This window comes from Phalacrocorax carbo, chromosome 1 (assembly GCF_963921805.1).
Source record: "Phalacrocorax carbo chromosome 1, bPhaCar2.1, whole genome shotgun sequence".
Taxonomy (NCBI): domain Eukaryota; kingdom Metazoa; phylum Chordata; class Aves; order Suliformes; family Phalacrocoracidae; genus Phalacrocorax; species Phalacrocorax carbo.
In genome coordinates, this window is record NC_087513.1 from 206,669,287 (window position 1) to 206,683,757 (window position 14,471).

Sequence of the window (14,471 nt, forward strand, 5' to 3'; positions counted from 1 at the left end):
TTGGTAAACCACTGTTAAACTTTGTTAAATTCCATTGAATTTATTGAACCCTGTCATATTATTATTCTACCTCAATAAAACGTTTTGCTGCTTCTCTCTTTTGAGTGAGGTGCATTACACTCATTTACAACAGTCTTTTTGGGGCTGTTTGTGATGCTGGTTGCTAGCTGTACACAAACTGGTGCTGGGCAAAGGAGCTTTTGAAAGACAAATTGTGTCCATAATACAACGTTTATGCTTTTTGGTCCAATTTTATGAGGTACCTGTGTTATGTAATGTCGAGTCTATGGTGCATGCAAGCACACTGCCTTTCATGGCTCAATGGCTGCTGGAGCAGGAAAGGACTACAGGTCAGCTGGAACAGAGGACTGAACAAATATGAAATGGAGAATCAATCCGCTCAAACTTTTGCAAAAGGTATGAAGGAAAAAGTTTGAATGGTGAATGTAGTTTTATTTCCAGAACTTCATTATCTACTCTCATAATCTTTCATTAAAACTATATGTACTGTGGACATAGGTCTGCAAAGAAGACCAGAATATGGCAAAGAATACCGTATTGATCCTTCACAGCTATCTTGCACATTCTTGTTTAGCACATTCAGATTAAAAATTACTTTTGACTAGAAATGCTGTATTCTGCATCTTCTACCATCTCAGGAAAGGCTGCAATTTTGTCCCCTTTCTGGTGCCACTTATTTTTCAAATCCAGCTGTAGAATAATAAAGTTATTGACTTTAAGGGCTGTCTAATCACGCACTGTAAGCACAGGGGTTTGCATGTGAGATCAGTGCCCCAAATGTCCATGGTTACTCTCTTGTTCTAACTGGTTTTGTATTCCTGACTAATATCCGATTCCTGCAATCTATGATTGAGTGAATATACTTTTTTTTATGAATACCTTGTTGATATCCTAGGATGCTCTGGGACAAAAGCAGCTGCGTACGTATAAGGTGATATTGGTATTTTCCATCATATCAGAAAAAGTCCACAGCTGGGGAGATATTAAAGCAATATTTTCAGCTCTCCACATTCCCAGTAATTTAAATTGAAAAACCAAATACAAAATTGCCTACTAAAAATAGCTTTCCCACCTCTATTCACAGTATTACAAAGAACCTCCTGCATTACCTACTTTCAGGGCCATAATGATCTTAAAGGCCAATTCTAGTGATCCAGGCTAGATTTTATTGACTGAAACAGTGGCACTCTTCTGGACATTTGCTTTAACAGGCAGATAGAGCTCACTGGTTTAAGTATTTTTTGGGTCTTTGTCCAAGATTTTCTTTTACTAAGTTTCACTTCTCCATCAAAAAAAAATTCCTTTTCCTAGATAACGTATAGACCAGTGAGATGGGGTTAGCCACACTGACATGTCAGCAATTTCCCTGAAGCATTTTATGCTTCACACCAAAACCATGCACTTATTGCAACGGAACTATTCAGTAGGATAACTGATCACCTGAAGTATCAGAGGATGCTTGAATGCATCAGTCTGTGTGGATTTTAGGAGTTCTTATATATGGTTACTGCAAGAAAAGAAACTATAAAAGCCAAGTTTATACAGTCATAACCTTTAGCGAATAGAGGAGGGTGGTTCTGTGAACTCGTGAGTTCTGGACTTAACTCTGAACTTTATCATAGGCTTCATATGCTTTCCAGCAAACCATTTGGATTCATTTCCAGATATGGAAAATTGGTATATTATTAATTATATTCCCATTTGTCTGTCTATCCTTTATCTTTGGCTGTTGCAGCAGTGACCATTTCCTATCTATTGTACATGCAATATTTAGGAAACAGAGTCCTGGCTTGGTTAACAAGTGCTCACATTACATCCAATAATTCTCTTGGCTGGGATTCAATAACTCAGTGGCCATGACATTAATTATTCATATACATTCTTCATTCACAGATTGTTTTTCTTACTCACTTCAGCAAAAGTAGTTTAATGAAATTTCATCTTGCCTGATAGAGAAAGATAAATCTAAGCCAATCTAAGGTTTCTGTTAATGTGCTGTAATGAAAAGGCGTTCTGCATTCTCATCCTGTTTTCCAGTGTGGTTCAACACATTTCATTGGTCATTTTACAAAATGACTGTTAGAGGTGTATTGAAATCAGAGGGATTGCATTCAGATTATCAGAATCGGGGATATTGGAAATATATAAATATGGCCTTTTAGCATTACCACATCTGGAAATGAGGTTTTAAATATGCTTTTCAATTTCTTTATTTAAGTAATCATTTATTTGTGTGGAAACATTGTATTTAGGTCTTTGTTGCAGTTTAGCACCTTCGTGCTAAAATGCAGCCAGTTTTGACCATTTAAGATTAAGGTGATTTGATGGTTCTTGCTATAGAGTGTAAGGGTTTTTTCCCACAGAGTTTTCTGCTGGAAAAATTCCACAGACCAAAGCATCAGCTGACATGCCAGTAAAGATTTTTTGTGTTTTCCTTGCATTTTTACAAACCTTGGGAAAAAAAAGCTTGTGTTCTTTTGAGGTGTTGAATTCTTTATCAGTGTACAGAGAGTATCCATATTTGCAAATTTACAGTGTGCTTTCTGGAAAGATTCACAACGTTGCTCTCCTTGAGATTTGGGAAGTGAATGTTACTCTTTTTTTTTATGAGCACTCCTGAGCCACATGGCTAGTCATCTGTTACTGCCACATGGAGCCAAATCTGTGAACGTTTCCGTTTCTGCCTCCTGCATCTTTTCAGGGTCTAGTAGGTTATTTTTCATAGTTATAAAACTTGACATGTTGTTGTACAAACAGTGGATTTGGAGATATCTTCCATCACTTTTTGTGTGTGCTCAGGCTTATAATTCTGCATCCTTCTCACTGTCTGGAAAGCTAGTTATTGTTGGTATGTTTGGTATGTGCATAGTTTGTGTAAGGTATAGTGTGCCTAGTTGGTGTAACACAGAGTGAAGCAGCCTAAGGTAAAATCTTTGAATCAAGAAGAGGATTTTACTCAGCTGCATCTGAAAAAATGCCTAAAGGAATCATTGGTCAATTGATAATACATTACTTCCTTATTAAGCGGTTCCCCTTTATGACTCCCTTTTTTGTTGTTTTTCATTTTGCACTTATAACCCCTGTACTATTAGCTTCAGTAAAGACAGATTGCCTGTTGCTACCAAGGATTTTTTCCAGGCCTTACTATGCTTTGCACTAATAATACCTTGAAATGTGATACATGAAAAAATTATTTTGTAGCTGTTTAACTTACACAAGACCAAGCATAATTTTAAAAACTATGTTATAGTTCTTTGGAGCCAGTTGTGTGAGTATTTTTTGTTTCAGTCAGGTCAGGTTCAACATACCTACCTATAGCAGTAGGTTCTTGGTGCCAAGTTGTGTTCTAGATATTTTAACAAGTTACTGTCTAGCATCTGGTTCATAGTATAGTGGCTGTTTTGTAGTAATTTCACATTTCTGTGTTCTTGATATGCAACAAATGGGAAGTAATTTAAGCTGGTTTAATCCTCAATTAAGGAAGCTTCTGGTAAGAGATTCCTCCCGTAGGAATTTTATAATTTAAGAATCATAAAATCATAGAATGGTTTGGGATGGAAGGGACCTTTAAAGGCCATCTAGTCCAACCCCCCTGCGATGAGCAGGGACAACTTCAACTAGATGAAGATGAAAACGAAGAACAAACAAAGGAGGAAAAAAAGAGATTGCAATGATAATAGGCTTGCTGTATATTCCATGATTTTTCCACTGTCTTTTTGAACCCAAGATAAATGATATGGAGGAAGTAAAGAAGAGCACAGACAAACTATGTGCAATTTTTTCACTTACATTATATCAATTTTATAATACATGTATTGCATAAAAATATATTTGGTATATATGTGCGTTTAAGGTACCTATATCTTTAAAGCTACAATTAACATAAATACCTAGAAGTCATTTAGGTATGCAACAGATACCTCAAAATCTGATTAAAAATAATGCTTGCTTTCTATTTTTCTAGGTCAAATGAAGTTAATCAAAGTCTCAAGACCAAAAAGGTCTATGTTGTACATAGTAGTTGTCTATAGCTGAAATTTCTGACTTTCTGTCACTTAACAGTCCATGAAAAGAGACAAGCATTTCTAGACCCAGTTAATCTCTTTCTAATGTATATAGCTAAAACAAGGTTGGTGAAACTTGCCTTCAGAGTCCCTATTTCTGACCAATAACTATAAAGGGATGTTAGCATTCCTAGTTCATATATAAAACTGTATATTATATGTCTAAAGCTAAGTGAAGTGAATCTTAAACTCAGGGAGCGCTTTTCACATCAATGTGATACTTTCCACCATCTAAAGTAATTAGAATAGCAGCAAATACTGCACAGGTGGTTTGAATATACAGTTCTATTAGTTAATATGGCATTCCTTTCTTTAAAAATGCTGCTGCTAGTGAAGCGATAGAAGGAAGCTTGTCAAAACAATGTCTCTTTAATACAATTTTGATTCCTTGACTTGCTGATTTCTGTTTTGTTTTGTTTTTTAAAAGACTGCTTTTTGAATACAGTTTTGAATGCAGGGGAACAGGAATCAATAAGTACTTAATCCCAGTTTGAAAGGTAACCTTGTGACATTTCTATGGGTAAGTTATTCAAGTATTGTTTATTTGGTTTAACTGTAGAGGACTGTAACCTCTCAGAGGACCCTGAAGCCAGATGATCATTGACATTTTATTCTACACATTCCCTTTTGAGATCTAAAACTTTATATTGCGATGTTTCTAAACAGCATATGAAAGAGAAGGCTTCCCCACTTAGAAGTTATTTTTAGAGGCATTACACATAACTAATTCTGATTAAGAAGATAGTACTGCAGTTAGGGTTGTGTCACTTTTTCAGGTATTTTTACATTCTATAATTTTCACAGTCTTTTCTGGTGCTTTCAGAAAGTGTTGCTGCTTAGATGTGGAATGTTTGGCAAACTTGGCATTGGTTGCTTTGGATGGCATGGATCGTATTCAGACATTAGTGTTTCTAGAATACCATTTATCCTCTGAGAACAGTTGTTTGTGAGTGGGACAATGAGATCTGTCTGCTGAAATTGTTCACCCTGAGACATACATTCTTTTAAAGTAAAAATTACTTTCATCTTTTTTATCCATTATACTTCACTTTGGAAGCTGAAGGTTTCATTTTTATTTTATATTTTTGAAATACGTTTAATGAAAGGAAATATTGAAACAAACCCATCATAGTGTTATACAGTTCATTGCTCTGTGTATGTCTTTACTTGTGAATTTTCAATAATAAAAGCCAGTAGGGTCACTAAGTCTCTTTCTATTGTATTATTGGCAGATCTTTTGCCAAGGTTGCAGTCATAGCAATAATCAGTGGCTTAGATAATTCTGTCCTAACACGTAGGTTCTTTTTCAAGAATCCGTATATTACATATGAGTATTTTTCTAACATCTTGAGTGATCATTATCTTCTACAATATTATGGATTAGCTTTTACTTTTGGCATGAAATTAATGTGAGTATATGCTGCTTTCTCAGATGATTATTCCTCTGTGACTGCCCTGCTAATTGAAATCTATGGAGCTTTGTGTTATTTTTTGAAGCTCTATAACTACCAATAATGCAATGGTATGTACCACTAAATGATTTCTTTCTGATCTGGATGTGTTTCTCTGCCCCTGATTATTTTCTTCTATGTTTCATATGTGCTAGCAGATATCACAGTTATCTCATTCTACTATGTTACCAGATATCAGTGTTTATATTGTCCAAAAAGTGGATTCAACACCCGGTGCGCAATGAGTCAATAATCACACACTCAGGAGAGACATTGCTTATTTATTTGAGGATTGCACAAACCTGAGTGCTTGGTGGTTTTCCACAAATCAAGCACACTGAAGCTGGCTCCTTTGTTATATTTATACAATAAATTCATACATATTCTGCCTATCTAATACATATTCATTCTAATCTACACAGGTTGCATAATGGCATTAAGTCACTCCTCTTGGCTCCACTTCAGATCCTTCTGCACATGCCTTCCTCTCTTCAGGAGTCCTTGGTGATCTCCAGTGGTCTTCATGGACAAAGTACCCTAACCCTTTTTATCCATAAATGGTCACGTCACCTAAGGACAACTCAAGGCTATTTTCTCTTGCCAACTCTCCTTTATTTTCTTACAAAAGGAACATTTGTCCTTAATCAAATAGATAATGCTGGTGGCCAAGATATCCTGTCTTTAAGCTTAGGTTAAATATGAAAACATCAAACACTACATAAGCAATACTTGATCAAAAAGGAGTTTAGAGTCACACTAATTAAACATAGACAATACCTCTTCTTTCCAACAGGGCGTTGTTCCTTAACATTTAGGCACCCAAACCCTACTTTTTTTTCCTGCTTGTCCTCAGCAACCAACTGATTTTTGCTCTTTTGGAAATGGGATAAAAAGATCACTTTGGCCTCCTGATTTATGGCCTCTACAGGTCTATGCTTCACCTGGATGTTCCAGCTCCCTTGAAGCTCATCCACCAGTCCTTCATTCCTTTTCCTTTTCCATCCAGAAAGACTGACTATGCTTTATAACACCCTTTCCTCAAGGCAAGGGTGTTATAAAGAGAAAAGAAAGCTATTAATCTTCTGTACAGTAAGTTATGAATTGTCTTAGATATGTTAATTTTTTTTCAAGATTTTTCCCTGAAATTTATTTTCACATAGAAAGTCTGTAATTGACTTACATAAATTTTATTTATATTATTTCTTTTTTCTATCTTTTTTTTTACCTTGTCCCTTCCATGCTATACTTACTTATTTGCATTGTAGTGGCTCCTACAGGATACACACAAGATCTGACACTTCATTTATCAGGTAGTATACAGAGATCCCTGCTCTAAAACTTTAAAACAACAGAGAAAGCAGAATCAGAAGGCATGGACTTTATTCCTAGTTCAAAACTTGGAATTTTTTTAGTTTGCTTATTTGTGACAAACAACATAAGAGGTATAATATATTAAAAATGTATACTTTTTTAGCAGACTGTTCAACCTGACCATCTTCATTTGGCAGTTACCGTTAGGTATCTTTTACTTCAATAATACTTTCTGTAAGCTTTGAATTTTCTCAAGGCTTTCTTAAATGAGAAAGCAAGGCTTTTAAAGGAGAGCAGAATTTGTATTTCTTTTGATTTAACAGTCTGTTCTTTCCTCACAATAATATGTTCTAGTGTGATTCAAGATGACTGATACTCATAATCCTACAGAGGATTTTGGTGTTGCCCTTCACATCCCTCACCAGATTCAGCTCCAGGCTGGCCTTGGCTTTCCTAACCCACCCCTGCTTCTACCTCTTCTACACTTATTTTTAAGTCTGAGTTCAGTTAGGAGCTCCTTCCTCACCTGTGCAAGCCTCCTGCACCTTTGCTTGATTTCCAACTTGTTGGGATGGATTTTTCTTGAGCTTGGAGGTGGTGATCCCTGAATATCAACCAGCTCTGCTGGACCCCTCTTCTCTCCAGGGCCATACCCCATGGTGTACGGCCCATTGTCACATCTTTGTGTTCAATGGTTGCCACATTTTTACTACATTTTGAAGCTTTTGGTCATAGTTTATTGTCTCCTATTTCTGATGAAGGAATTCTATATACAAAACCACTGACTGATTTACTGATTAGAGGATTTTAGAAGTATTTAAAAATTATCACAGTTTATTTAATATTGCTGTTATTTTCCTGACTTCACTGCCAAAAGCATTAACATGAAAATTCTCTAACACTGTTCTTTTACGCTGCACTGGCAGTATTCTGACTTTACATATCATATTGAAGGGACCAACTTCAAAAAGCAATAGGAAACACAAGATGCAGAGCTGTATTTGAGCTGGAACCTGGCTTTTCCAGAGTGTGTGTCTGGTTTATGTCTGATTCCCATGTCTTTCAGGAATCAGAGAACCAAATGTTGGACTTTGACGGTAATGGTGTGAGATATTTCTTGCACCACAACCTTGTGGTTAGAAAACTAAAAAAAACCTCAGATTTGCAAAACTGATCTTACCCTTCCAAAAGTTAGAGTATCTCTAGTAGGGTGTACTTTCTACCACTTTTATTGGACCTTGATCAAGTTACTGTGTGTAGAAGAATTCAAGATTAATGAGATCAGAGTAAAAAAATAGCTAGATTCTGCAGACTGGTGAGAAGAGGGTGTGCTCTGATGAGACGAAAGGAGTCTTGCATCCTGATCCTTGTTGCCTGTCTTCATATATTTTATATGACTTAAAGACTAAATGACTTCCAAAAAACTTCTTATTGTTGGGTTGCAGAGCCTGGAATATAAGTATACTCATATAAAGAAAAGACGGTCTAATGGTACGGTGCAGTTTAAATAGGTGGGTTAGTCAAAGGCTTGAAAGAAAATCATAGGTAATTAATATGATGGTTACCTGGTGCCTGCTGGTTTTAGATCCTGTTTCATCCACTTTTGAATAAACTTTTTTTCTGAAAAGGCTGTCTGGGTTTCTTCATGTTACTTGGGGAAAGTGGAAAAATTTTAGGTAAATGTATTTGAATGTGTGGGGAATATTTCTTTGATACATTAGTATCATTAGTCCCTCTGGTCTATATTGCCATTCAGCTGTGATCAAAAAACTAAGACATTACAGGGTTTTGCTTTCGGTTCTGTACAAGAAACAGATTACAGGGTATTCTTTATCTGAAGTAGGAGAGAGTATGAACAGACTACAACACAAGGATGGAAACAGGCATTTTTTAGCATTACTAGTCACAGTATGAACTTGCAAAGAAAGAGAATTCCTTCAAAGGACTCAGGGGCTGTGGGGATCCTTATTTTATATGACATTGTGCTTGAACACAACAGCTGTCTTTTGCTGCCTATGATAGTTCCTCTTGTCTCCCCTTTTCTTTGAAACATCTAAGCTCAGACCCATAACTTCAGTATACATTTACATTTTAGTTTCACTAAGTCCTAAAAGCATCAAAATATGCAAGTGCTTTGTTCGTGTGGTTTGTGGTGGAGCAAACTGTGTATCAGTACATCTCATTCTGTGTTCAGTACTGATGTAGGACTGGAAGGAAAAAATGAACATATGTATGTGATGAAATGCATGCTAATCACTATACAAATAAGAATATTTTAAAACTTGCATCCAGTTTCAAGGTGTATGAACATACAGGCTTAGAGCGTATAGACAAAATGATCATTACCCATATTTGATGAACAGACAAATTAATACAAAATAAAGACAATTATGCATCCATGTTTTACTTATATCTTTTTCTTTCAGTTTTTTAAACTGAACAAATAAGAACCTGATGTAGATTTTACCACAGCTACAGAGCAGAAATTGTCTTGCCACACAGGTATGTAAGATGTAGTATCTATATAAAGGTAGCCAAATTGTGGAATTGTATTTGCTACCTTGCTAGCTGTATGATTTTCTCATGTGTTGAACCAGCTATCTTCTATTATGATAAACTTAAAAAATGATTATGTCCTTGTGACATCAAATTCCATGAATACAAACTCCAGTGTTTGTGGCTTATTTTTGCGCAGCTTCTTTCAGATCACCTGCACTCTTCAAGCAAGTGCTTTTTTCTGTTTGTGCTTTGAGGGTCTCTTCAGAGTTTATCCACACCTTATGCTAAGTTTGTTGTACAGCAAGCTGATTTTCTTTTCCAAATTAACTTTATATTGACTCTGAGATTAGTAGCTCTTGTGTTGTGATATGCTACGATCTCCAGCACAGGAAAATGAGTCACACCGGTTCAGAATGTGTCCAATGCAATATAAAGAGTAATTCATCAAGGAGCTGTGAAGTTTGAAAGTGGATGCAAATGGTAACCATGAGCTGAGTCTTTCCAGAGGAACAATGACTCTTTTTATTTATGTTTGTGACAATTTCACCTGAAAAATCACTTAAATATTGCAGGAAATACGTGCAGGTAGATTTCTAGACCACATAATTTTGACTCTTCCTCAAGTTTAGCTTCTTAAAAGCAGAACATAAGTTTATAATTAACAAAGGATTGAAACTAATCTTTCTGATGATCTGCTTTTTAATGTGACCATTAAAGCATTGTGTCCTCAGCAAGCTGAATGCATCTGTGTCAAGGACTCCTCTGAAAATAGAGTGAAAGTCAGAAAAGTGGACCAAATAGAATGGTTACAGTTGTGTGAATTCAGAATTATAACATATAGGAACCATGCTGAGTGTTTCATAGCACTTTCTGGACATGTAGCATTGATAAAGTTCTTTCACTCGTACTTCTGCGAGCGCTGCACAGCAAGAGGCATTCCATTCCTTTACTGCCACTGATAAATGAGTTGAATTATTAAGACTAAAGACATCAGAAACAGAAAGAAATTGGCATGGTTATCAAATCAGTCTGCAGTGAGTTTTAGGACAAATAACAGTGTGGTCTTTCAAATATGCCAAAGTAAACAGCTTGCATTACAGGCACCAAGGAGACAATAAAAGGTGCATCCATACAGTGCCATTCAAGGTTTCTTTTCAGAATATTAGTTTCCAGAATATTACTGCCCTTCAAACATTATGACCACACTCACAAGTCAGAGATGAATTTTGAATGCACCAGAGGGCAGATGATATTGGATATGAAATGTGAATTCCTGAAAACAGTAAAGCCAGCGAAGTTCTATTACAACAGGGGCTTTTAGGGATTCAAGGGTCTTTTCACGCCCTTAAGGAGATCACAGTATCCAAATATGAAGCTGGTTATGAAGAACTGGGAGTGCATGGACATCTGGTAATTAAAATCACAATATAGGGTAGAAGGAGTCTACAAATGTGTTGAAGGCTTTGCTGTAAGCCCTCCTGCCTGCAGAAGAGAAAGGAGATTCACACTCCAGGATGCACTGCCTTTTCCAGACTGGCCTGTTCAGGTTTTGGAGAAGAAAGCACATTATTTGTAATTATGTATACAGAGTAGCTCACCTTCCTGTCACCAGTATGACATTTGTTTTCTCTGTTTTCCCCTCTGTAATAAATTTGGCATAAAATATTTCCTATTATTAGTGTGCACTTCCTCTCATTTATTTGTCATATCCATTGTTTCCTCTTTTTTCCTTGACAAAAGGTTCAGTTGTTTGCTCTGTGTTGCTGGAGTGCCTAGCAGGATGAAGCTGAGGCACTGCAGTGTTCCTGCACTACAACTAATGAGTAATAATAGTGCTGGTAGTAATAGAAGGACTGGTTTGTTTAATACATTTAGAAGGGAACCAGTATAGCTGACCTTGAGTGCAGTGAATGCTGCATAACATTTTCCAGGGAGATGTTAATCATATTGTCTTCCTAGAAAAAGTAAGCAAAATAAGAGAAGAAAAGAACTACACACTAGTTAGTGCCCTTGGGGCAGAAAGAATATATAGCTCCTGCTGTGAAAAGGTACAGGAGACCAGAGTGCACAGAGACATTAAATAGCTGTTAGAAATTAAAGGCTGTCACAACAATGAACTGTTCTGAGCACTTCAATATCAAAAAGAGGTTGTGAAGAATTCAGAAATGAAATAACAAACACCATTACGTGCTTAAAGATATACTTCTTTTCTAAAAAATATCACAGAGCTAACTCACTTCTCTTGATTGATTTGTTACATTTTCTTTTGCAAAGGAATATATGGATCCAATTTAATAATAATGGATTTCTGTTGAAAACTTTTCACTGAAGCAAATTTGAGACATTTGAGACCTATTTGCTTAACAGCCTTAAGTGGGCCTCTGAGAAGCAGTGCAGAGATGCCCAGGTGAGCACTCAATAAAAGCCACTGATCTAATAATATAACTTTATACAACTACTTCACAACAATTAATGTCAACAGAGGTAAAGCAGAGGTGGAAAAAACCTACTGCATATATTCTGCTAGGTGGACAAAAAGCTTTTGGTTGCCACTGAGGAACCAAGGTCTGTTCTCATCTGCTGTAGCTCTATTCTCATCTGCAGTTAACTGAAGGGCTTAATATATACGATGGAGCATAACGGTTCAGTGTCATGAAGACAGGGGACAGGACATGATCAGCTGAATCTGGCGAAACTCAGATATAGCATATAAGGTATATCATAGACCCATAGAATGTCCTGAGTTGGAAGGGACCCACAAGGATCATCGAGTCCAACTCCTGTCCCTGCACAGGAGTGCCCAAGTTTACACCATGTCTCTGAGGGTGTTGTCCAAGTGCTTCTTGAACAGCGTCAGGCTTGGCACCATGACTGCCCCCCTGGGGAGCCTGTTCCAGTGCTCCACCACCCTCTGGGGGAAGAACCTTTTCCTAATGCCCAACCTATCTTAAACTATCAGCAAAAATGTTAACAATGATATCACCTATAATGAAGTTTTGGCCAAAGAGTTGGTGTATACTCATTGTTAGGGTAATTTGGAATTGGAGTTATCAAAGTATTCAGAAACATTCCCTAAGAATCACTCCTGAATGACGAAGAAAAATTAGGCTTACTGAACGACAAATAGAAGCACTGTGGGTTTTTTTTTTTTAATCTTTAATTTCTATGCTGTAATAGGTATGGATGGTGTCTAGCAATAGTAATTCAGGAAACTAATATAGTTCTAAAACTGTTCAAGAGACAAAAAGATATTGAAGTCATCTAAATGTAAACTTAGCAAAGATTGATTCACTAGGATTCACCAAAATGAAACTGTGGCTGATATGGTTTAATTTCTATAAATCTATTTGAGAGCAACCTTGAAGACTGTTTTGAGAAAACTATTTTCTACTCTGTCATTCAGAAAGCTTTGTATGTCTAGATTGACGGTGTAACATCCCAGGTAGTAACTGAGCACATTAATAAAAGCATTCAATGTGGGGTTTTATCTTCAGTGTGGAATCTGATGAGACAGCCAAAGAAGTCAAACTTGCAATCGCTGTGTCTGAAGAGGCTGTTTTTGATGTAATGTTTTCTACTCAACCTTTAGATAATCCATTGTTAGTTTTCTAAATATATGCAATTAAATAGTTTTAAAATCTTTTTTATTTCTTAATTTTAATTAAAGAATCAGGTACCTCATCTAGTGAAGTAATTACATTATTGAAAGATGGTATTAGCACAATGAGGTATCTGCATTGTTACCTTGTCAAATGAACATCCATCCTGTTATGGTACTGCACAAATAATATAACTTCCACATACAGTTTAGAAAGCAAACTGTCTTGCAGCTGACCTTTTACCACTTCCATTGACTCTGGCTCTCCCTAGTGAGGAATTCCACTTTCAGCTTCAGTGAATTGGATGCTCTGGAAGCTCGATCTGATGAATCGCTATTATGAAACATCAAATTTGTGTGTTAAAATTGAGACAAAGGGCAAATGACAACAAGGAGAAATGCCACACTCAATGGACCAGATTCTCATTTTATTTCCATCAGTTATTGCAATGTAGTGGAATTGCTTCAGCACAATTCTGCCATAAATAAAGAGTCATGATGTTATCACTGTTAGAGAGGAAGCACTATCTAGTGAATAGAAAAGAAGAATTATTTAATCTGCTCTAATGATAGCCACTTATTTTCTGCATGATCTCAAGAAAGTGACTAGGTCTTTGTCATTCTATTTTCTTGTGGTTTAAACAGGTCACACTAACACTTTGCTACCTTGTTGGATTGTTGTGAGAATAATTAAAGTTTCTCAAGCGCTTTGATACCTCCAAGTAAAAGGAGTAAATAAATGTAACTACATAGTTTTTCTAGGTTGGACTGAAAAGTGGAGTTGCAATTGGCAGAAGTTTATTTATAATTTCAGTGGTTGGCATAATGAGCCCTTAACATGAAAGTCTTGTACTGCAACTGATTTTGTGAAACTTGTGATTGTGTGCATAAATGAGATCTCAGTGTCTTAAAAGGGACTGGGTTAGTGTGGTTCAAAAAGACACTGATTAATTTTTTTTTAATTGAATAGGAATGATGGGATAATTCCTTTAGGATATGGGAAATCCTGCATTATGGATTCATTATGATAAAATGTACACTTGAAGTGTATGGAAAAAGTAGATCTAAGTCACCACTTCCTTTCCACTTTTTTGCCTTCTTGATCTTTTCACTTTCCACAAATCAAAGAATCTAGGTAATTATGCAGATTTATGCTTGAATGCCTTAGTCTTTTTTTCTGTTATCAAAATACAGACTATCTTCTATACAAATCCTTTGTTTCCCTAATATGCATTCAGTGGTAGGGATTGTGAGGGACAGGTCAAAGGGCTATTATAAAACCATATCAAATTACATTTTCTAATATCTAATTTAAATTATCCTTCTTGCAGTTTAATCCTGTGACTTGTCATCCTGTCCATCACAGGAATAAAGAATGAGTTAGTCCTTTCCACTTTTTGGCAATATTTCATATAAATGCCTACAAACATGCTCTCTTTTCTTTCATTTAGGCTGAATGATCCTGGCTCTTTCAACTTCTTAGGCAGGCCATATTTTCTGAATCTCTTACCATCACTGCTGCTCTCA

General features: G+C 36.3%; 1 protein-coding gene across 1 annotated transcript in view; it reads right to left on the reverse strand.

The window, feature by feature from the left end:
• The window catches only part of DEUP1 (deuterosome assembly protein 1), a 70,368-nt gene extending 62,863 nt beyond the window's left edge, over positions 1 to 7,505 (reverse strand). The window contains exons 1-2 of the mRNA XM_064449920.1: positions 7,374 to 7,505; positions 617 to 711 (exon numbers count right to left, since the gene is read on the reverse strand). Coding sequence (XP_064305990.1) covers positions 617 to 711; positions 7,374 to 7,505 — 227 coding nt within the window. The remainder of the gene's footprint in view (positions 1 to 616; positions 712 to 7,373) is intronic.
• Positions 7,506 to 14,471: the final 6,966 nt, after the last annotated feature.